The sequence below is a fragment of the Pagrus major genome, chromosome 13, assembly GCF_040436345.1.
Source record: "Pagrus major chromosome 13, Pma_NU_1.0".
Classification (NCBI taxonomy): Eukaryota; Metazoa; Chordata; class Actinopteri; order Spariformes; family Sparidae; genus Pagrus; species Pagrus major.
The window spans coordinates 17,640,608-17,665,049 of record NC_133227.1 but is presented as its reverse complement, the minus strand read 5'-3'; the positions used below and the strand labels follow the sequence as shown (position 1 = coordinate 17,665,049).

Below are 24,442 nucleotides of genomic sequence, written 5' to 3'. Positions count from 1 at the left end.
TAACCACATCCACATACACACAGAAATATAAGTAACCAACATATTTAGGGCTGCATGTGTAGCATTCGGCTACAGTTTATAGAATACTGTGACTGAACAGTTTTCTTTAGTTTAGGATGTGTTAATTGTATCAGTGATCCAGGATGGGTGGAGTGGCAATTGGGACGATCGGGAGTTTTCCCGGTGAATTTGCGCGAACCGGTCCACAGATTATTCTGAGCGGCCGTGAGATGTACGCAGCCGGCCCTTGGGCTCATCGAAATTATTGATGTTGTTTAAATTCTCCGCAAAAATCTCTAAGATCTACTATATTAGAATGAAGTAGAAGTCCAACCAATATTTATACCACTTGCTCACTCTCTATATCTCAGTCATGGTTAACCTGCACACTCATCTCTGATCTCTCCCATCAATCTACTGATTTTGGGTAGCCTATCTTAATTTAATTCTTCTTATTCAGGCGTTACAGAACCTTCATGGTCACAAATAAAAAAAACGACCTGCAATTTAATTTGTTTGTTTGTTCTTAAATTAACGTAGAATGGAGCAAAGCCTCCTGGGAATGGGAAATGCGTTTATCCAGAGCCTATCACTCTGCGCTTATCCAATGAACTGATTGTAGGTCAAGTCTATTTACAGAAATGTAGGGGGATAAATGAGCGGCCCCTCGTCTAATGGCATGACTCTACAAGATAATGACATACATCAGACAGAGAGAAAGCGAGCAAGTTCGAGGAAAAATACAGGATTTTTGACAGTCAAAGGATTTGCGTGGTTGCTTGTTGTTTTACACATGGAAGGCAAGAAGAGAAAGGAGAAAGGATGGGCCGAAAAGGCCAGAATGAAGAAGAAGCGGATGCTGGAAGGGGATGCATCAAAGTGCTCAAAAATTACGGATTTATTCCGAAATCAAGCGTCAACGAGTGCTGGTGCGGTCAGAACCAGCGCGGTCAGAATTTTCCCGGTGGATTTTGGTGCCCCACTCCGCCCCTGATCCAGGAGTTGAGACAAAAGTCAAGATGCAGTATCATGTCAATGCATCCTTTCTTGAAGTAAAGAACAGCACATGACATATTTTGTTTTGTCTGTTGTTAAAGCTATTGTCTTGGGTAAATAACTATATCTACCCAAGACAATAGCTTGTGTACTAACACTCAGAGATTTCATTTTCATTTCCGCTGTACAAAAACACTTGTTGACCCACAGGGGGATCTCTGTCTGACAGCATCTTGTGTGGTGTGACTGTTTCTGGGTGTGTCAGCAAACGTGATGTTTTACCTTTCCCATCTGCTACCAAGGGCTTGCCATTCTTTTTCCATGTGATTGTAGCTGTGGGATTTGCATCTGCTGCAACACATGTTCCCAGCTGAACAAAACAGAAAAGGGAACAAGAGAAAACAGAAAAACAATAAAACAAAGTCTTCACACTCACAAGAAAGTGTGAATTCACTTCAGTCTTTTAATAGAAATTTGTATTTATTTAATTCAATCTGGTTTCATCAGTATAGCAGTATAAAATACCTGCAATTACAAACCCATTTCTATGAGGCACTAATTTATCTTTTCTGTCCTTGTGTTGCACAGCGTAAGGTCTGCTTTCCAACATTAACTAGATAATGTTGGACAGAGGCCAGAAAAGACAAACAACTACCTTATTCAGGAATTAACTAGTTTTTGTTTTCATTTTCATACACACACTGTCTCCCTGTTTCTTTGTTACATCTTAAGGATTGAAGGTCAGCAAAGGTAGCAGAGATACACTGTATGTGAAACAGATAAGGAGAGAGTCATAAGAACATTCCTTTTCCCAAACCGCCTGGTTTCATATCCTACACTATAGTCTGATGGCTGAGTGGACGTGACCCACCACAAACATTCTCGTCTTCGAGACTTTTGTCAGTATATACAAGAGTCATTCAGCAGAAGAAGCACCAATATGGTTTATCCACAAAAAGTTCAATTACCTCACAAAAAATGGTCAAAATGACATCTATTCCTTCTCTCTCCTTCAAAACTCTATGAATATGCATATTGAATATGCATAATATGCACAGACTTAGTCCATCTGAGACTAAAAGCTCTCAGCTGAAAGCCTATAGGGAATGGGCCAGACAGGAAATGCAGTAGACATGGAAGATGTTGAATGGGCACATGTATATTCCCATTCAAACACAGAGAAAATCAATTGTGTATTTGTGTTAATTTTCCCATCTTCACTAAAAAGTTGATTTTATACTTTGTGTGTTTGACTCATCTGTCATTTGCTGTGTACTGGTGTTTTCATTTGTATGACCACTGAGGAGTTGTACTGAAATTTCATTGCACACTGTGCAATAACAATAAAGGCATTCTATTCTATCACACATAATGCTTGTGTAAGCTGCATATTGTACCACAACCGGCTTCTAAACCAAATGTGATTCTATAAATTCTGCTTGTACATCCAGGTTTTAAAGTGACTATGAGGAACTTTTGTTGTTCGTTTTTGTTGATTCTAGTGGCCCCTTTTGACAAAAGCGGTATGACACCAGCGCCTGCTATTGTAAAGATCTTTGCTAGCGCAAGCCGGTGGTGCGTGCATTTGTTTTGGAAGCAAGTTACAGAGACCGTGGGATAGATCGCGATGAGGTTATGTATTTATATTTGATTTTATATGTGATATATGTGATCGGGCCTGAGCACAGGCATTATTAATAACTATATAAAAAATAGCAGTCTTTTCGCTGATGGTCACGTTTGCTGTTACAGGTCATTTATAATCATCAGAGGAATCACGAGACTGTTTCATAAACACTTAAGAGTTCCTTGTAGTTACTTTAAATGATGATTTAAGAGAAACAGATAAACAAACCTCCTGCTGCAGATGAATGGCCTTATTGTGTCAAACTCTGCACAAACATCATTCTGCACAGTGAAACTCAAATATCCTCGTGAAAGAATAATAAGCAAACACATTTTGACTAAAACTTTTTCACCCTTGACATCATTTCTTCTTTCCACGGATACTATGGTAATAACCTCTGGATGGGTTAGATGCAGAGTACAAGTCTCACTATGTTTTAAGTGAAAAGGTTCTTCCTTGTTCCTCCTTCTTAAGTCTTTTACATTGATGTTTAACAATCTGATATTCTGACCAGATTGTGGCAATTTTTAAACACGATTTAGCATTGAATTAACCTACCAAATGCACTGTATAACATAATAATATACAGTAAAAATGCCCAGTACAATCAGTCATCTGCTGTTCATCACTAAGGACAACAGTTCCATGAGAGAGCCTCAAAGAACTAGGAGAAGCAAATTACCAAGCTAAAGGCATATCTTTTCTTCAGAACATATACATAATTTAGTTTGTGATCTCATCTGGTTTAGTTGACTCTGATGATGGTCAAGAAAAAAGACGAGAAGAAACCAATACACATCACTGTATCTGTCACTGGTCTAACCAATTTAGCATCTCAAATCAGTTCCATGGGTAAAACAAGGCAGTAATAATCAATAACTCCAGTCATGGTGGCTGAATGATAACTGGTGGAACAAGTTTTTCTTGGTCTGTGTCAACATCTGGTCACACCTGCTTTCATAACATACATGGTACAAGTGGTACAATTCCCATGATGCACGCTTGGAAGTTATGTTTACAGATGGTTTAAAGGTGTAATTTGTAAAAGATTCTTCTTCTTAAAATATTTTAGTGATTTTATTGGCGAGCTTGTCACTCATTCAGATAGGATCATAATTATTTGTGATTTCAATATCCATTTAAAATAAGCCCTCTGACCCCCTAAGTAAAGCCTGAGGTATCTGCTCAGACTCAAGGCTTTCCCTCCCTGCGCTTAAAATATTGTGTTTCACCAGCTAATAGGGAGACAGCTAGAGTGTGGACCAATCAAATGACGGATGCCGCCTTGGGTGCGTTCCTTCGCCCTTTTTTTTGAGCGCTCCATAGGGGCGGGTATATGGTCTGTTTGTAAAACTGCTTCTCTCAAAATACACCAATTTACCATATTAGTCAGCTATTTGAATCGTCACCTATTTAAGACACCAGCATATTTATGTATAATTAATCTTAAGTAATCCTAAAAAGAGTTATCATAGTTTAGACTTTTTTTTATTTAATATTAGCGGATATATTTTATATATTATAAATACCTCAACCTGAGACGAAGTGCTTGTTCTGAGTGTGTGCACATTAGATTTAAACGTGCAGACTTTTGATTTGTGCGCGTAGACTTTAGATCTGAGCGTGTGGACTTTAGATCTGAGCGAGCACAGGACATATTTGAGTGCGAGCGAAATTTTTGTGTGCAAGAAGAAGAAATGTGAGCACAAGCATGTGATTTTTGAGTTCAAGCACACATTTTTAAAGAAAGCAGCAGACATCTCAGTGCGAGCACAAAATGTGAGCATGAGGAGAATAAATATGAGCACGAGAAGGAGCTGTGTCACTGAAAAGGAATGAAATCATGCTCTCAAACTGAAAATCTACGCTCTTTAATAAAGATAGGATAATTCTTCCATACACATTCAGCTTGTTGATGAACTGTCTTACTCCACTCTCGACTTGATCCTCTCCCATGGGTTAAATGTGTCAGCCCTGAATGTCGCGTCTGTCTCGTGTGCAGTGTTGGACTACTTTTCTAATTACATTTGAAGCGACATTAGCTTGGCCTTGTACTGGTGACACAAATGTTTTTACCACTCCTCAAAGAAGCCTTGCAATTTAGCGACACTCGGTAAGAAATTGCCTGTGGTCTTGGCTCCTTTTACATGGGGCTGGGCGATAAATGTATTTTATTGATTAATTTGAGTTTGTGATTTAGGAAGATTTTTAAAAATGAAAATCGGTTTTCTCTTTAACTATCTCCACCGCTGCTCCCCATGGGCTCCCATACTTCATAGTGGGCTCCGCCCTCCCCACCACATTCACTTCCCACAGAGAGACAAACACAACAACAATGCAGCAAGCAAAGAGTTTGTTCCCAAAAAAGACACAGTCTCAGTAGTAAGTAGTTTGGAACTGGTTCAGTTTTGCGGCGTCAGACCTTGAACAAACCACGGTCCGCTGCAAAGTTTGTTTAAAAGCTGTTGCAAGCACGACCAATTTATTTCAACATCTCAAACAGACCAATGCATCAGAGTGGGACAAATGTTGTTCACTATGAGATGTACAAGACCACAAACACCCGCTAAAAAGCAGCCAACATTAGCGGATTAATTTTCTCATTGTATCCCGTAAGACAAGAAAGGGGCCCGGTGGACAGCTATTACAGATGCAGTCACATTGCATATCGCTAAAGATATGGTGCCCATATGTGGGTCAGTGACATATACACCAGAAAAAAGTGTTTTTTCAAAAACTTCAAATAACAGGCATAAAAATGATTGACTTTTGTTCTACTAACTCTCATCTTTATAGAAACATATGTTATTTTTAGATTTTCAATTGGAATCAGAATTTATGTGACAATTTGTTGTATTAGTGCCTAAAATCGTCATATGGTGTGACATGAAAATAATTGTATATAAAATGAAAATGGATTATACCTTTCTTAAGTTACTCACTTTATCAAAGTCCTTTATCATAACTAAACTGTGATCCATTATAGTTTTGTGAAAATTAATTAAATTTGTGTATTATTTTCTAAATCATTGCTCAATGTGAGACCTACGTCGTCAGTCTTTCAACGTATTTTCTATTTATTGTGACAAACCTTGCTATAAAATTATACAAATATTTGTGACTCTTGCTCATACTATTTTCTATGTATTCCATGAATATTTTCACATTTTATCATTAATAAAAGGTATGTTATTTTCACAATTTGGAATGTCACACCACATGATATAGTGTCACACCATATGATCATGTCTCCATGTGTCAATGCAAAACATGTATTAACCTACCTATTGGTGAGTACTGATCACTCATATGGCAGGAAATATTAATTAGGGTTGAGATGAGATGAGATTCTCTGCATTTCATAACTGCGTTCCTCTTAGTTGCACTGAAATCTGCCCCAAGGCCTTTTGAATCAACAATGAAGGCACCCTCTAAAACCCTCCCTCAGACCTTCCTATTGGTCAGCGAATGGAAACAGACCGTTGTCGTTTACTTTTCTTTTCTTTGCCTCAGCAACTCCTCTCTCCTCGCAGGGTGTCACTATTTGCCTCAAGCTGACAAAAGAAAAGGGAATGTATGGTTTAAGACGAAGACAAAACATTGTTTAGACTTAAACAGCATTCTAAGGTTTCTGTGAAGGGGTCTGCTGCGTCTGTCTGATAAACTAGAAATCTGTATCACCGAATAAAACTAAACAAAACTAAACACAATCTATTGTGGATAATTACAGCTTTTATGTGATGATGGATGCAAACAAATGTTTAAAAGGACAAAACATACATTGGACTTTGTTATTTATTGTTATATCTGCAGGAAATTACAATTTGTATCATATGGTGTGACAATCAAAATCATATGGCGTGACAGGCAGACATGTCACACCATGTGATGAAGTGTCACACCATATTATATTTTCTGCACTTAGCACAACCTTGAGTTTTGTAGCTACACATTAACATGCTAACAAGATGCTAGCTATAACAAAGCAACATAGATTTACATGTAATTATGACAAAAAAAATAAAATTTCTTTTGCATTTCTATGAAAAATGTGTCACACCAAAAGACATCTGGAAGTGGGACTTTTGTCAGAGTGCCAACAAAATCTGATTTATTGAAAACATAAAAATGATAACTCACCTCAGAAACCTGTCATGGTCTGGTATTAATAGTACTGAACAACCTTGCTGAAGAAGGACCTCTCATTCCCAAGGATGTCAAAACAGTTGCCCATTGAAATATCCCAAAATAGTGTCACACCATATGATTTTGATTTGTGTGACAAAATCTTTTTGATCAGAACTGACTCAAAACATTATGCTTGGACTTTGAAAAGAGTAGGCTCACAAATAGACATCTGTATTATTTTTCTGTATTGTTTTGAGAATTTTTGCATTTATTTTTCTTAGCTTTATTCAAGTTCTTACTTTGAGAAACAAGTGTCGGACAGTCACACCATATGAGTTTTGTTATGTTTGGTTGAAAATTCTGAAAAAATGAGTGATGAACTGTTTTAATGTTGAGTATGTTCACATAAAGCATAATTTTCTGCACAATATTGAGAAGGTTTTTGACTAATATATTTTATATTTATACATGTTTGACACTGAAGACAGCAAAACTGCCATGTCACGTCACACACCCATATACAGTGGAAAAGCCGGGGTTTATTCACATGCTGAAAACTTTCGACCCCAGGTATGTGCTACCAAGCCGCCTAATACTGCATTCAAGTGATGTCGGAATAACGAGTTCCCCACTGGGAAAATCCAGATTAACGGCCCACTTAATGTATGATGCAATTAATACATTTTAATTAAATTAATACATTATTCCCACAAAATGCTCATGCATGATTCATCATAATGGTACACATGCCATGTGTGTGTGTGTGTCCTGTGTATAAGTTTGAAGGTGCACTGTTAACAAAGGCAGGGCCATTTTGTTTACAATAAAAGCATTAAAATAAAAGCAATACTTTGAATAATTTCTTTGTCATTTGTAGTTTGTTTTTAAGAAGGAAAATAAAATCGATTAAAATCGTAAATCAAGTTTTGTGTGAAAAAAAATCGGAGATTCAATTTTTAGGCCATATCACCCAGCCCTACTTTTACGACAGTGACAGAACCTGTTGAAAAGTCCACTAATGACCTAAACTCAGTACTGATTGATTCTGTTGCACCTTTCACTGCCAAAATAAGACGATCAAGGAAATCTACACCCTAGTTTACAGATACAACACGAGATCTTAAGCAGGCCTGCTAGAAAATGGAACGTGCATGGGGTAAATCAAAACTGGAAGTGTTATCTCGCATGGCGTAAGATTGTACTTACTTATGAGCATGCTCTTAGTGCTGCAAAAACAGCATATTTCTCTGTCCAAATATGCAATAACCAACGCAATCCTAGATTTCTCTTTGACACTGTAGCTAAACTTACTGAAAAACCACTGTCTGCGAAGCTGTGCACCCTTTACTGCAAATTGTCTTAGATTTCTTTTGTGGATTTGTGGATAATATTAGATTCAAAATGACCTCTTCATCTATAGCTTCCTCTGCAAATTTGATTGTAAAACATCCTTATACTGATTTGCCAGTTAGTCTCAGCTCTAAACACTTTTGAAAGTATCTCTCTTGAGACATTGTCAGCCTCAAAACCAACTAACCTTGCCCTACTGGCAAAACTGTTTAAGGATCTTTGGCCATCACTGTGGCACACGATGCTGATTATTGTAAATGTATCACTTATGATAGGTACTGTCCCTGCTTGTTTTAAGACTGCTGTGGTTAAAGAGCTATAGACCTGTATCCAACCATCCCTTCTTCTCTAAAGTCTTAGAGTTTTATCTCAGTAACTTTCAGGCTACCTAATTAAAAATAATCTCTTTGAACCTTTTCAATCAGATGTCAGAGCCTGTCATTCCACTGTACTGCACTTACTAAAATGGTAAATGGCATTCTACTTACTATGGACTCAAACTCTACCTTAGTGCCTCTGTTATTGGATCTCAGTGCAGCATTTGATACCATAGACTTTGGCACACTGTTAGACCAATTCCAAAGTCAATTTGGCATCTCAGGCCTGGCTCTTGCTTGGCTTAAGTCATACCTATTGGAAAGAACACAATGCGTTCCTTATCATAATATGACTTCAATATTTACCAATGTGAAGTATGGAGTTCCCCAGGGCTCTGTTCTTTGCTCTTCTCTTTATATATTTCACCTCTTCCCCAAATCATTCATATTTATGGAATATTTTTCCACTGCTATGCAGATGATACGCAGATGATCATTCTCAAATTACAAATTTAGAGACCTGCTTGTCTGCGGTGAAAAAATGGATGTCAGAGAAATTCCTGCTCCTAAATCCAAAAAAAACCAAATGTTCATCATTGGTGCTGCTCAACAGAGACACCATTTTGATCAGGTGACATTAACTCTTGACAACTGTGTTATAACTCAAAGTTCAACTGTTAAGAATCTTGCAGTTACATTTGATTCTACCTAAACACATCCTCCTGAGCCGCTCTCCCTAACAGGCCCAGAGACACTGCAGCTGCGACAGCCTATGTGGTTGGTGTGTTTAATGGCAAGAAAAGCACAAGCATTAACCCCGGACAAACACAGTTAGCAAATAGCATGCTAGATAGGTAATTCTTGTCTCTTCTGTAGTCTGATTAAACAGTCAATTCATCATGGCCCACTGACCTCCTTCCCTCCCTCTGTTTGTCCAGCGGGACTACCAGGGCACCCAGAGATGTGTGGCACTGGAGGACAGCTGAACAGGAACTCGGTTGTGGGTGCGGGTACTACCGATCTCCCTCCCTCTTGTTGTCCAGGAGACTGATGTTTCCAGGGCCACAAAATAATCTCTATTTTTATTATTATTATTATTATGATGTCCTAATTGTATGTTTAATGGTTGTCTGGTGTTAATGGGTTGGGCTTGTGTTGTTCTGGTGGTGGGTTTGTAATTAATAACCAGCCATCAGCAGAGCTGATGTAGCATGCTATCCTATCCTGCTGCTGCGCTGCCATTCGGCCTGTCCACTCTACCCAATGCGCACGGAGACACTGCATTTGCAGTGAAGAGTGGTTCCAGAGAATGAGTGACCCCGAGAGGAGCAGCAAAAGACCAGGAGAAGGGCCTCAGAGATCAGTGTGTTTATCCACAAAGCCATAAACAGAGCAGTTTATGAGCAAGACCTATGTACTACTACTGTCCTACTAAATAAATAACTTCCAGGTAACACAAATCGGACAAATTAAATATCAACATCAAATTCGGCCCATGGCCCGTTTTTTTAATACCCTATTTTTGAGCAGAGCATAAAATCAAAATCAAAATCAAAAGTATGTAGCACGTTCATAAAAAAATAATGAAATAAGAATCATTTTTTCATTTTCTGATTTTGGATTCTCAATTGAATATCAAATGAACCAATGATACACGGACCCCAGAAGTTATTTGTAATGGCTTCATTAACGCACACCATAGGTCTGGCTCATAAACTGCTCCGTTTATGGCAGTTTATGAACTATAACTTTGCGGGTAAACACACCTATCTCTCAGGCCCTTCTACCAGTCTTCGCTGCAACTGCAGTGTCTCTGGGCTTGTTAGGTAGAGTGGACAGGCTGGAAGATGGCACAGCGGCAGGGCAGCCCACCGCCTGTCCGCTGTGGTGGCTGGGCAACTTGCCTAATAATCCGCTGCATTAGCCCTGCCGCTGGCTGATGGTTATTACAAACCAACAATGAGAAAAACAGAAGCACAAACCATTACCACCAGACAACCATTGAAAATACAGTTAGGAAATAATAATAATTGAGATTTTATCATGGCCCTGGTCACATTAGTCCGCTGGACAACAAGAGGAGGGGAGATCGGTGGGACCCACAGCAATGGCCGAGTGCCTGTTCTTGGCTGTCCTTTAGTGCCACACCCCTGGGTACCCTGGTAGACCCACTGGACAACCAGAGGAAGGGAGGGAGGTCAGTGGTTCAATATGGGAAATTTTTCCTCACTTGAATTGCGGGTCCAAGGACAGAGGATGTTGACATGTGGCCTGTACAAATTGTAGAGCCCACTGAGGCAATGTGATTGTGATGATGGGCTATATCAATATAATTGATTTGATTTTGATTTTAATAATAATAATAATGAAAATTTAACTTAGAGGCACCTCAAGGACACCTTACAAGAGCAAGTTAAAAATAAACAGCTGTATATCAAACATCATCATTAAAATCAAACAAGACATAGCTGTCACATAGCATAGCATTCTCAAACAGAATATGCCAGTCTGAAAAGTGAGTCTGGATTTGAAGCTCGAGACTGAATGAATATTGCCTATTGTCTTGTGGGAGAGAATTCCAAAGGTGAGGGGCAGAGCGGCTGAATGGTAGTCAAGTGGGCAGATGGTCCCGTGAGTTGGATGGCAGAAGAGGATCTGAGAGTGTGGAAAGGTGTGGATAAATGTAGGAGTTTGGAAAGATACTGAAGAGCTATGTTGAGGAGGGCCTTAAAGGTGAGAAGCAGAATCTTATAATCAATACAATATCAATCCACGAGCCAGTGAAGCTGCTGAAGAATGAGTGATATGATCTATGAGGGAGTTCTAGTAAATGATACAGGCTGCTCTGTTCTGGACCAGTTGGAAAAGTTGAAGCTTACTGGGAAGACCAAAGAGAGCAGAATTAATCAGAATCAGAATCAGAAATACTTTATTGATCGCCGAGGGAAAATTGCTTGCGTTAAAGCTGCTCCTGTTCAAAGTCTATGCTACAGTTGAAATATGGGTTATTATGCCTGGCCTCATGTAGCCAGAGTGTGTAGGCAGTTCCTGGATGACGAAGGCATTGATGCCATTGACTTGCCATCTCGTTCCCTTTACCCTAAATCCAATTGAGCACCTATGGCACGTTATGTATCGGTGCATCCGACGCTGCCAAGTACCACCACAGACTGTCCAGGAGCTCACTGATGCCCTGATCCAGGTCTGGGAGGAGATCCCCCAGGACCACCCCAGGACTCATCCGTAGCATGCCCAGACGTTGTAGGGCGTGCATGCAGGCACGCGGGGGCCATACACACTACTGAGTCACATTATGACTTGCAATGATAAAAATTGGAAAAGTTGGATCAGCCTGTGATTTCAATGTTTTACTTGATTTTCTGTGTGATTTTGAATCCAGCTCTCAGTGGGTTGATGATTTTGGTTTCCATTGACCGTTGTTACGTCATTTTGTTTTCAATAAATTATACAATGCACATAAGTAAAGAATACTTGAATAATTCGTTCATCAAGATCTGATGTGTGATTAAAGTGTTCCCTTAATTTTTTGAGCAGTGTATTACAAAATGTGAATGAACAAGACAGATTTGCTTTGGATAGTGTTAAATTGATATTAAAAACTATTAACATTTGATCAGTAATGGGGCGCTAGCTGCTGTACAATTAAGTGGAGTTAACAACAAACAACACATCATGTCAAAAATATGTCCTTTTGTGTGTGTTGGGAAATTAATACACTGCTGCAATCCAAAACTTTCCAGGCATGATGGAAAGTCCCTTGTAAGAGCATTGTTGACATTGTATGGAGTAACAAGGTTTAGACCTGCTCAATTTGGAAAGTATCATGAGATGAGATGATACAGGTGGAAGTCTCTTCAGTGACATGACTAAAAATAATAAAGTATGTCTGATAAGACAGATTTGTTTCCAAATTAAAGTAACTGTGAGACAATAAAACAAGTCGTAGCTTAAGAGGCTTTAGCCAAGGGGTGGGCAGGATACAGTACCAGTTTCATCAGTTATAGTTATCATCTGAGCTTTGTGTGGGTCTCCTAAATAACTAACCCTAACCCTCGCTAACGTTAGGGGTGGAGACAGATAAGTAATAGCTGAACGTCTCAACGTGCATTTTGAGTGACCTCTTGTGATTGGATCTCACTTCCCCGTTCTATATGCAAATATACACCTACATCCCTGGGACAAACGGATACAATGTTTTTTACACAAAGAAAGACCACAACCTGGTGCATCTCCTGCCTGTGTGCAAGCCCCTGGTTAACAGGCAACCAGCGGAAAGCCGCACAGTTAAGGCATGGACTGAGGAGTCTGAAGAGGAGTTTGGGAATGCATTAGGGACCCCCACAGACCGATGATTTTGCTACTTTCATGGGAGCTCAGACCGTACGTTATGGGAGCTTAGCTCCCATTGGCTCCATCATAACTCAAACCCAGGTCACCTGTGTCACATACCATGATAATGTGGCTGTGATAACATGCAGTTAGAGGGCTACACAAGTACTCATAGAAATACAGTTACATATAGTAAATCCAGTTGATTTCCTCGCTAAGTCCGATTTAGGTAATATGGAAAATAAACAAAGCACCCCAATATCTCTGTTGTCTGAAAAATATAACACTAGGGGCCCGATTTAGACAGTCTATAGCGCATGGTCCAGAGCCCTAGTGCGATTAGGGTGTGACCAAGTCCAATTTGCTAGTTAAATGGTGGATAATTTGGACAAAAAGTGAGGTGCACCGACAAAGAGGTGGTATTTAGGCTCTGAACTAGTCATGGGTGTGTTTTGGAAAAGAAATCATAACTGCTGACTTCATATAATTAGCTCAATCTGCTGCTGTATCACTGTAACACTGAGCTGCTGCAGCAAGCTCAAGGAGTCAAAACGCAAACTCAAAATTCCCAATCAGTTCAAGATACAGCCACCACTAGTGGAGATGTTGTGTTTTCTATTATATTTAAACTTATAGCACTAGGTTGAGGAGCAGGAAAAGCTAAATGTTTACTTCAAAAATTTACATTTTGCTACTGAATTAAAACTTAGAAAGACTGACTGACGTGATGTGCATTGTTGCTGGAAATATGACTCAAGATATATTGACTCTAGAAGTGAATGATTTAACTGGTTATAACTGAAATTACTTTTTTTGTTATTACAGAGAGATTAAAGTACCGAAAAAAGGTAGCGTTGGGTACCGTTACAGAATTCCAGGTACCGGAATCGGTTCAAATGTGAAAAGTACCCAACCCTATTCGGTACATAGCACTCCAGGTACTGCAGTTCATTTGTTGTGATAAGACCGGTTCATACTTCCGCAACACGCAAATGTAAAGGCTGTAGTGGATCCTACCGTTACTGGCTTGTCCTTCTGCAATACTTCAGACTTGTCCATAATCTGAACTGATGACGGTTTCTCTGCAAACACAGAAAAAGGGAATCAGGTTTTTGAATTTGCTTCTTCATACTACATTACTTTCTAAACATATCTACAGAACTGTGGGGCACAATGAAAACATTATGAAAACTAATATTTCACTGACACCGTTCAGAAACTGGCAAGTAGACGTTGAAGTTCAGCAAATTTATTGCTTTGTTAATATTCAAGTATAGGACATCATTTCAATTCCCCCCCTGTTAACTGCAAACTTATTCTCTCTCAGGGCCTACTGAGTTAGTTGCTTTATGTCCTATTTAATGCTAGAGTTTGCAAAGCCCATTAGCAGGCGATACATGGACAGTGTTGTGGAGCAAACACATGCCAGATTTAGAAGCATATTTCGTGAAGAGGAAACAACAACTGGTAACCCACTGTGGATAACATTAAGTTTTAATGCAATTAAAACCAAGCTGAATCCAAATGTCACCCATATCTTTGAATATACTCGAAAAATAATGTTATTTGTTTTGGGTTGATTAGCCAGTGCTTATGATTTTCCATTTCACCATCTTCCTGGAAATTACACCAAAATAGCTTTAAAGTGAAACTCTCGCCAAAATGCAACCTAGGCTTTTTTTGTGAATGTGTTTGAGTCAAACCTTCATGTAAAAGCATAATTACGACGAAAAAGACACTTTTAAGATTCACCATAGTTTTGTTTCCGGGTCAAAAAAATTTTCAACGTTGTGCAGGGGCAACTTTACGCTAGCATTAAAATCTGTATTTTTAAAAAACTAAGAAGACTCGACACAACATGAAACTTTGCTCGTAGCATCACCAGGGTCTCTACACATGAACACGAGCATTGAGAACATTGTTTGTGTACACAAAGTTTGCTAAAAAGAAGGTTTTTGAACAACTCATGTTAGCAGTAGCTTGCTCCGCTCGTCGCCGTACTGCCAGTCTAGAAGAGTCGATCCCCGATCCCCGGTGGCGATATTTTTTTTCCCAGGATGGTAGGGGAAGGCACCGCCTTTTTCGCCTCTGATTGGCTAGAAGGGCTCTCCTCCGATTGGTTATTTGATTTGGCCGTGAACGTCATCTGACGTTCATGGCAGGCTGTCTGCTAGTCTGTTTTGATCGTCTTGACAACAGAAGTAAACAAAAAGTCAATCCAACAGTGGGATAAGTGTGTGCCGTCAGATTTATATTCCAAGTTCACAATTTCATAGCCTGTTTAGATCGTGTTTAGATTAGTCCTAGATGTTTGAGGGAGTTTTGTGATGAACATGTGAACTTGGGAGTATAAATCTACACACACTCTCACACACACCTCTGCACCACCCACCACCACCACTACCATCTCTCTCTCTCTGTGTCATCACAAAACTCCCTCAAACATCTAGGACTAATCTAAACACGATCTAAACAGGCTATGAAAATGTGAACTTGGAATGTAAATTTGACGGCACACACTTATTACACTGTTTACTTACATAGTTTACTTCTGTTGGCGGTAAAGATAAGAGAAACTAGCCGACAGCCTGCCATGAACGTGAGATGACGTTTCACAGCCAAATCAAATAACCAATCGGAGGAGAGCCCTTCTAGCTAATCAGAGGCGAAAAAGGCAGTACCTTCCCCTACCATCCTGGGAAAAAAAATATCGCTCCCCGGTGTAACATGGCGCTTTTTCCTCCATGTTACGCCGCACTCGGGGATCGACGCATCTCGACTGGCAGGACGGCTACTGCTAACGTGAGTTGTTCAAAAACCTTCTTTTTAGTAAACTCTGTGTACACAAACAATGTTCTCGTGTTCATGTGTAGAGACCCTTGTAGGAACTCGTGCCTGTGTTCCTTTCCCTTTGATGTTGAGGCCCTGTTTTGTTATCACCTCTGTTTTTCTGGATGAAGCAATTCTACAGGAAGAGGGGCGCCATCTTATCGCCTGGCAGAGAGGACAGTGTTTTTCTTGGTTGTAAATACCTCGTATGAAGACACTTTTAATTAATTTACAACCCAAAGCCTTTGGATGAACTTCATCTCCCTTTCAAAAACAGATAAATCCTCTTCACAGGTCATGTTGAGGCCTCTGCCAGTTCACCAGGAGGGACGAACGAACTGGCATCAGAAGGTGTCAATACAGAGTCTTTATATATGTAAATTAACACACATCAAATGGTCCTTTTATTCTTTATTTTAGAGTATCTCTCTCTACCTGTGTCTCTCTCCTCACCTCTAACTTCTAAAGCACACATTAGCTTTTAAGAGAACACTGGAAACCTTCTGACTTGTTCTATGCAAACACTCCCAGGTCTGAAATTTATGACACGTCTGGATGCTATCTGTGTTCACATTCCACACCAAATGGTCTCTGTGTTCCTCCAGATTTCAGACCATTTCTAATCAACCATTAAGTCAGGATCTCATTCTCTTAATTCCAACAGATTAAGGGTCAGTAAGAGAAGCTCATAAAACTGATCTTTCTCCCGTTTCTCTGTGATGAAATTTGGCTAAAATCAAATTTAATGTTTAATTGTGTCATGTGTTTGGTGGAACCACAGTGCCCTCCAGTGGTGAGTCCGGGTACAAAGTAATTAAACTGTCAAGATATCTATGTTTTAATACGTTTTCCTGATTAAAAGTCTGTAATATGTTTCTTCATTTACAGGTATTAGAACTATAAGAAATGCTTATATATGTGGTCAGATTCTATCAGTTCTACTGTATCTTTAAGTGTTTTCATGTTTGATCCAGTGTTAATTTCTGTTAGTCGTTCAGCGAATTTAATCAGGTCATATTATTTCATTAAGTCCATTTATTTTGCCATGGTAAGGTCCTGAGAAAGGTGAAGCACGATCGCGAAACATTGAATCGGTTTAATTAATTCAAGTTTCGTAAGTGTAGACGATTGAAATGATCCACAGTGAGAATCGTCAGCCCTCCCCTTAGGGACCGCCTGCCAATTTGGACTACAAATACCAAGAGACAACTGCTCACTCGCTCTCTTGCTGTAACCTCTTGTAACTCTTTTTGTAACTCTCTTCTCTAAATTTTTCTTCACTTCACTTTTAAACCTTTACTTTTTGTATTTTTGCGACACGCTCTTAGGCAGAAATCTCCGCACAATTGACCACGTGCGATTTTTACCTCAATACCCTAATTTGAGGACGCACTGACTCTAAGTGCTTTCGTTTTGTTTTGTTAAGTATCAGTATGTTACTCAGTAGAAGTTAATTTGACTTAATTCGTCTTGTTTTGAGTAATAACTGAGGACTCGCCCGGCCAGCGTTATTCTCTAGTTATTTTCGTCAAGAAAGTTGAATTAGTTCGATCAAAAGTTCAGAGCCATCACTCCATGCAAGAAGAAGACTTTTAATCCAACTACCAGCGTTAATAACATTGTGCAGTAATTGCCTGCATCAACAAACCGTGTGAACGGTTTGCAACGAACAGACATTTTGCCAAGCCGACCGGCCTGCCTTCAACGCTCACAAGCGGTGCCATCCCGCTGAGCAGCGGACCGGGACTTCCTGCCGAGTACTGGACAGACGGCGCTCTCCCTCCGACACCGGGACGAGAGAAACCCACTGCAAGCCGCAGACGCTCTGCGACATCCCTCCGGCCAGCGGACCGGCACCTCAAGCCGAGGTCAAGCTATCAGCTCCGGAGAGGTCCAAAGTGGTGAACATCTCCCAGTCTTCAGGCAAAGTAGGCTAAACACCCACGCACACTGCTGGAGTCACACGCATGTTCTTGAGTTGGTGATGTCTCTTTTCTTTTGATTTATAGTAATCTTTAATTAATAAGAAATCCGGTTAGGGTCTCGTTAGTGTCAAAATTACTATAGTAATCTTTGAATGCTTCCCAGACTCGCGACTTTACCATCCGCTCATCTCCATCCATTCATTACCATGATCATTTAGTCTCTACATTTTATGTTATCATTATTGTTTGTTTGAATCATCCTTTCATTTATTCACCTTGATTTATTTAGTAAATAAACATATTTAACCGTACGTCGTTGTCTGTGCAGGTTTGTTTTAATGTGGAGAACCGATGGATATGTGTAGAATTCACTTCTTCATGTGTGAGATTGAATAAATTGTTCTGAAATTGATTAGAATTGATACAAGTTAACCTTGTTTAGTCGAATTTGATTAATTACCTCCGGATTATTCAAATAGATAAAACATCGGAGGTGGTGCCCCATTAACGAGTGTTTATTATTAGTGTATCTCCTACACCCTGGTGATGCTACGAGCAAAGTTTCATGTTGTGTCGAGTCTTCTTAGTGTTTTAAAAATAGCGATTTTGATGCTACCATGCAGCTGCCCCAAGCACACCATTGAAAATGAGTTTGACCCGGAAACGTAACTACGGTGAATCTTAAAAGTGGCTTTTTCGTCGTAATTATGCTTTTACATGAAGGTTTGACTCAAACACATTCACAAAAACAGCCTAGGTTGCATTTTGGCGAGAGTTTCACTTAACATTATAATATTAAAAAATATATTGTTCTCAGTTTTCATAATGTTTTTTGTTTGAAGAGGACTAAATATATACATAGTATAATCTTTCAGATTGCATCAAGAAAAAAATTAAATCTTTTAGATTTTAATAGTTGTTTTTCATTTGAAAGCCTTAATTAAGTAATTAGTCTCCAGTGCAAGGGTGAAGTACAGCAGCACCAATCTGTTAAAGTTAAATCTCACTCTCTACTGCCTAATTCATAATGCCCAACACCGCACATATGTAAAATGACTAGATGTTAAGTGGGACTTCATTCCTATTGGCCAACTGGCTGTATGTTAAGTGTTATACCACCTATACAGTCGGAATGAAGTGTGTTTCAGTGTTTGAGTTTATTAAAGTTTCATTTTCTCTGAGCACAGGAGATGAAAAATAATTATATATTCATGACAGTGCCTTTAAAACAGGCCAAATCACATGTGTTTCTCTGTGTGTGGGTTTAACCTTGTGCTGCTGCAGTCTTTACATTAATGTTTTTGCATTAAATCCAGATTAATGCAATGTTTATGTGTGACATTTATTACAGGAATATAAAGTAATGAAAACAGTAAGCTTTGCTATTTACTGAAAGTTACTGACTGTTTAAAATATACTTTTTAGCGTCTGAATCAGCTGTACAGGTTAAATTACTATGTGACTGGCATTATCAATCCACTTGACAAGAGCAACTTCAACCACATGTGCTTTTCCCATGTGCATTTGTACGCAGCACCAGCCTCAGGTAGGCAGCTGGAAGTAGTATCATAGGAGGAAAGTTAAATAAAAATTAAAAAAAAATGTAATTACTGTAGTTTTAAAAGTGTTTAGAATGTTTTCATGTATAAAACAACCCAAACTGATCATATTAAGTGGATAACATCACAACAATTTAAATAGCATTTGTCTAGGAACGATGTTGTCCCAGCTTTTATAAGCAGTTTCCACTATATTCATATTGTTGATTGATAGCACTGAAACACTGCAAGCTTACTGTAAACAACGAGAGAGACGGGGAACTCCATCAGGTTGGTTTCTGACACCACCATGCAGGTGAAGGTCTTTTGGTCTTTGAGTGAAGCCCGAGTGATGACCAGGCTGAACTTGTCATCAATGCTGACCCGCTGGGCATAACTGTCTGTGGCCTGAACTGTGGCCTGGTCGCTGCGGGCCTGTTTGATCAACAGATCACCAGGGGTGCCATCGTCTTTTTCCTGAAGTGTGGCAAGACACAGAGATGATACAGAAAAGATTTTTAGGTTAGGTAAGGAGATGTACAAAAATGTAACTATCTGTGCCACAGGGTTAAATGTGTCATTCAACACACCTCCAAGGAACATCTAACTGTGAGATCATTCAGTGTTGGAACAATATGAAATACCAATGTTAATTAGGAGCGGTACAGGCATTCTCCTCGGTAGAATTGTCTTGTAAAATATTAGTAGATTCAGCATGACAGATCATAATTTACCACAGTGATACACTCAGGATTATCCATAATGGTTCAACATCATACATTACAATTATATGACATCTATTTTTTTATTAAGGACACAATCTTTTAAACCTCTGCTGAAACGATCTCTTGATGTTTCTGACTGAAGTTACAGGAGCAGCTCGGAGAAGGTGTTGAGCATGAGTTCAACACCTGCACATGCAAGCAGTGGTGGAGAAAGCATTCAGATCCATCGAGTCAGATGGGCGCCCATCATTGAGAACAGTGTTTCCCATATATAGGCTCTACTTGGGAGACCCGCCCAGGAAGACAAAATCCGGATATCACTTTTTTTCTAATCAACGATTTAATTTTACAGCACACACAGACCATCCGCCCTCCAGCCCCACCCACCTCGTCACACACGCGTGCATCACACAGCATGCATCAACAATTTACTTCAGTGTTTCCCACCACCACATATTGATTTTCTATTCCTCGAGCTGCGCATCCCGTTCTCACTCACTGAAGATAGCGCACCGATCAGTGAATAGCATAATGTTATATACTCTGATACAGTAGATGTCGGTGTGGTTTTTAGTCTGCCGGTAAAACCAACAAAAAAGAGGAGAACGAGTATTTAACGCGGTTGGCTTGAACTTCCTCTGCAAAGAAGACGGCTAGCCTCATCATCAAGATCAAGCCCCCAGGATGAGAAGTGGCCAAACCATGTATTTACATCATCACATGATGCACTGGAACCCAAAAAGACTTTTTCCGATAAGCTAACATTGTGAAAGAAGTGTCGATATAACGGTGGATAATTATTTTTGAGCATCACAAACCCTGCAAAATGATTTGTTTTACTGTTAGCATTTGAGCCATTTGATCCAATAACATTTGGAAGGTCTAGAAGAAGGAAGGTCTGGAAGGTCTGGATTAAATTATTTTTTCCCCATTCAAGTTAGCTGGGCGCTAAAACAGAAGTCAGCTGGCTCGGTCAGCGGAAGTCTTGAGTGCGCACGCTCTATGTTCTTTGGTTTAATATTACTGCTACATTAATGCACATGTTTTTTTCACTGCCGTAGATTTTAACTACTAACTACCATTTTAATACAGTTGGGTAGTTTGATCAACAGCGATGTACATATTCTATAAGATCATCATACGTTTGTTCTGTTAGTACCAAGTACTGTATCTCTAAAAAAGTAAACATTTCAATGTCAAAACAATTGGAAAATGCAATTGTGTTTACATTGCATTTTCCAGCCAAGCCAAGGAGGTAATGTCTTTCACCCCTGTCTGTTTGTTGGTTGGTGTGTCAATGTTGGTGGGTATCTTGCAAAAACCTCACATTGAATTTCCAATACATAGAATGCCTATGTCCTGAGGAAATATTCAAGTGACAGTGGACGAATATATATCCTGCCCAACCTAGCTGCACTAACCCTATCGGGTCCTTCCATGTACAGTTGCAAGAAAAAGTATGTGAACCCTCTGGAATTACCTGGATTTCTGCATAAATTGGTCATAAAATGTGTTCTGATCTTCATCTAACTCACAACAATAGACAAACACAGTCTGCTTAAAGTAATACCACACAAACAATTATATGTTTTCATGTTTTTATTGAACACATCATGTAAACATTCACAGTGCAGGGTGGAAAAAGTATGTGAACCCCTAGGCTAATGACTTCTCCCAGAGCTAATTGGAGTCAGGAGTCAGCCAACCTGGAGTACAATCAATGAGACAAGATTGGAGGTGTTGGGTAAAGCTGCCCTGCCCTATAAAAAACACACACCAGTTTTGAGTTTGCTATTCTCAAGAAGCATTGCCTGATGTGAACCATGCCTCACACAAAAGAACTCTCAGAAGACCTATGATTAAGAATTGTTGACTTGCATAAAGCTGGAAAAGGTTACAAAAGTACCTCTAAAATGCTTGATGTTCATCAGTCCACGGTAAGACAAATTGTCTATAATTGGAGAAAGTTCAGCACTGTTGCTACTCTCCCTAGAAGTGACCATCCTGTTAAGATGACTGCAAGAGCACAGCGCAGAATGCTCAATGAGGTGAAGAAGAATCTAGAGTGTCAGCTAAAGACTTACACAAATCTCTGGCACATGCTAACATCTCTGTTGACGAATCTACGATTCGTAAAACACTAAACAAGAATGGAGTTCATGGGAGGACACCACGGAGGAAGCCCCTGCTGTCCAAAAAAAACATTGCTGCACATTTGAAGTTTGTAAAAGAGCACCTGGATGTTCCACAGCACTACTGGCAAAACATCATGTGTACAGAAGAAACCAAAGTTGAGTTGTTTGGAAGGAACACACAACACTATGTGTAGAGAAAAAAAGGCACAGCACACCAACATCAAAACCTCATCCCAACTGTGAAGTATGGTGGAGGGGGCATCATGGTTTGGGGCTGCTTTGCTGCCTCAGGGCCTGGACAGATTGCTATCATTGACGGAAAAATAAATTCCCAAGTTTATCAAGACATTTTGCAGGAAAACTTAAGGCCATCTGTCGGCCAATTGAAGCTCAACAGAAGATGGGTGATGCAACAGGACAATGACCCAAAGCACAGAAGTAAATCAACAACAGAATGGCTTCAACAGAAGAAAATACGCCTTCTGGAGTGGCCCAGTCAGAGTCCTGACCTCAACCCGATTGAGATGCTGAGGCATGACCTCAAGAGAGCCATTCACACCAGACATCCCAAGAATATTGCTGAACTGAAACAGTTTTGTAAAGAGGAATGATCCAAAATTCCTCCTGACCGTTGTGCAGGTCTGATCTGCAACTACAGAAAACGTTTGGTTGAGGTTATTGCTGCCAAAGGAGGGTCAACCAGTTATTAAATCCAAGGGTTCACATACTTTTTCCACCCTGCACTGTCAATGTTTACATGTTGTGTTCAAAAAAACATGAAAACATATAATTGTTTGTGTGGTATTAGTGTAAGCAGACTGTGTTTGTCTATTGTTGTGAGTTAGATGAAGATCAGAACACATTTTATGACCAATTTATGCAGAAATCCAGATAATTCCAAAGGGTTCACGTACTTTTTCTTGCAACTGTATGTCCTGCTGCAGACTGCCCACTCGCCTCTCCTTCCTCCCACTACAGGCCCCTGACTCTCCCGAGCTCCATCAGAAAACTGACCTGCAGCATTACTGTCCTCGTACACCAAAGCGTCTTTCTCCCTCCTGGGTGTCGGACGTCGCGTACACAGCATAAGCACTTTCACCATGTTTAACATAGAAGCTGACATTAAGTGTCTGCTCAGGAGATTTTAAGATAAACTTGTCTCTTCAAAGATAACACGTGTTTCAGATCTGGGCTTCTCCACTTCACAAGCTTACCAAAGTGAAACAGCTCCTTTACTAAGGCCTCATTCTTAATAAACGGAGGAACATTGAACACGATTACCTGCGTGGCAGGTGCTGCAAGCAGAGACAGCCAGCAATTTCCCCTTTACTACCACGCCGCTGGCTTAAAGTTGATTCACCAAACTTTCTTGCTTCAGAAACACAACCGCCACCTTATTCATCCGTGAAGCATAACCCAGATTTTGGCAGCCTACCTGTTCGCTGACACCACCGAGGCATCGGCATTCAGCACGCACCTGATGCTGTTTCGAAGTGTAAATTCACGTCCACGTCTACCAGGTACTCATTATGGCACTATAATAATTATAATGCAAAGTCAAGTACTGTTTTCACCATAATAATTGCAGTGGACTCCACAATGATTTCACATGAATGACCAGTGTATTAATATACCGTTAGCAGAAGTTGAACCTCCTTTTCTATTTATCTATGTCTTAAATACTGTGTTTGATGCGCTTATTTTCAGATTTTATGTCAGCTTCTAGCTCCACGCAGTATGTTTGCGTGTGATTCCCATGCAAAAAGGGAAAGACGAGGAGAGTAAGAACAGTGAGAGAGCAAGAGTAGAAAGAACCAGATGAGAAAGTGGATCGATAGTGAGGATTGTTGTGGTGGCAAATGTAACTGTTTAGCTGAGGGGAGAAAATCTAAATATATGGGAGCTGAGCACCCCGAGAGGTTTAATCCTAGAATCACCTTGGGACTGATCCTGGAATTTTTTTCTCATTTTCTTTCAGTACTCAGGGAATAATTCATGCATGTTGATGAATAAAATCAGGTGTATTTAGGTGGATGGTATCTATGAGTGAGTCCAATTTGATGCAGATCCTAGATCTGCTGATCTTAAAATATGGCAGGTATCGGTGGTTTAAAATGTAGAGTGATACAGGGCTATTGAGTATGATATTGGATTAATTTTGACTGAATTGGGATTTGCAGAGGTGAGTGATCTACTGAGTGCCAATTCTCTATTTAATCTTTCGTTTTACCAGAAAACTTGGAATTCAAAATCTCCAAATGTGGAGATACATGTTTTTTATTGCACAGGAAGGGTATGAATAAAAGTAACTTTGGCAGTCAGACAAATGGAAGTCAAGTCTAGTCAATTTAATTTACAGAATATGGCGCCAAATCCCAAGAAAAGTTATCTCATGAAGTCTTTCAGTCAGAGCAGGTCTAGACCATATTCTTTGGGCGGCTGTAGCTCAGGAGGTAGAGTGGGTCGTCTAGTAATCGGAAGGTTGGTTCGAGTCCTTGGCTCCCCCCAGCTGCATCTCGAAG

The 24,442-nt window shown here is 39.8% G+C and overlaps 1 protein-coding gene across 4 annotated transcripts in view; it reads right to left on the bottom strand.

The window, feature by feature from the left end:
* alcama (activated leukocyte cell adhesion molecule a) overlaps positions 1-24,442 on the bottom strand; it is a 120,040-nt gene that overhangs the window by 32,378 nt on the left and 63,220 nt on the right. For all 4 annotated transcript variants that reach the window (XM_073479785.1, XM_073479784.1, XM_073479786.1 and 1 more), the window contains exons 3-5: positions 19,318-19,537; positions 13,786-13,850; positions 1,279-1,366 (exon numbers count right to left, since the gene is read on the bottom strand). In XM_073479785.1, the coding sequence (XP_073335886.1) occupies positions 1,279-1,366; positions 13,786-13,850; positions 19,318-19,537 (373 nt within the window). The remainder of the gene's footprint in view (positions 1-1,278; positions 1,367-13,785; positions 13,851-19,317; positions 19,538-24,442) is intronic.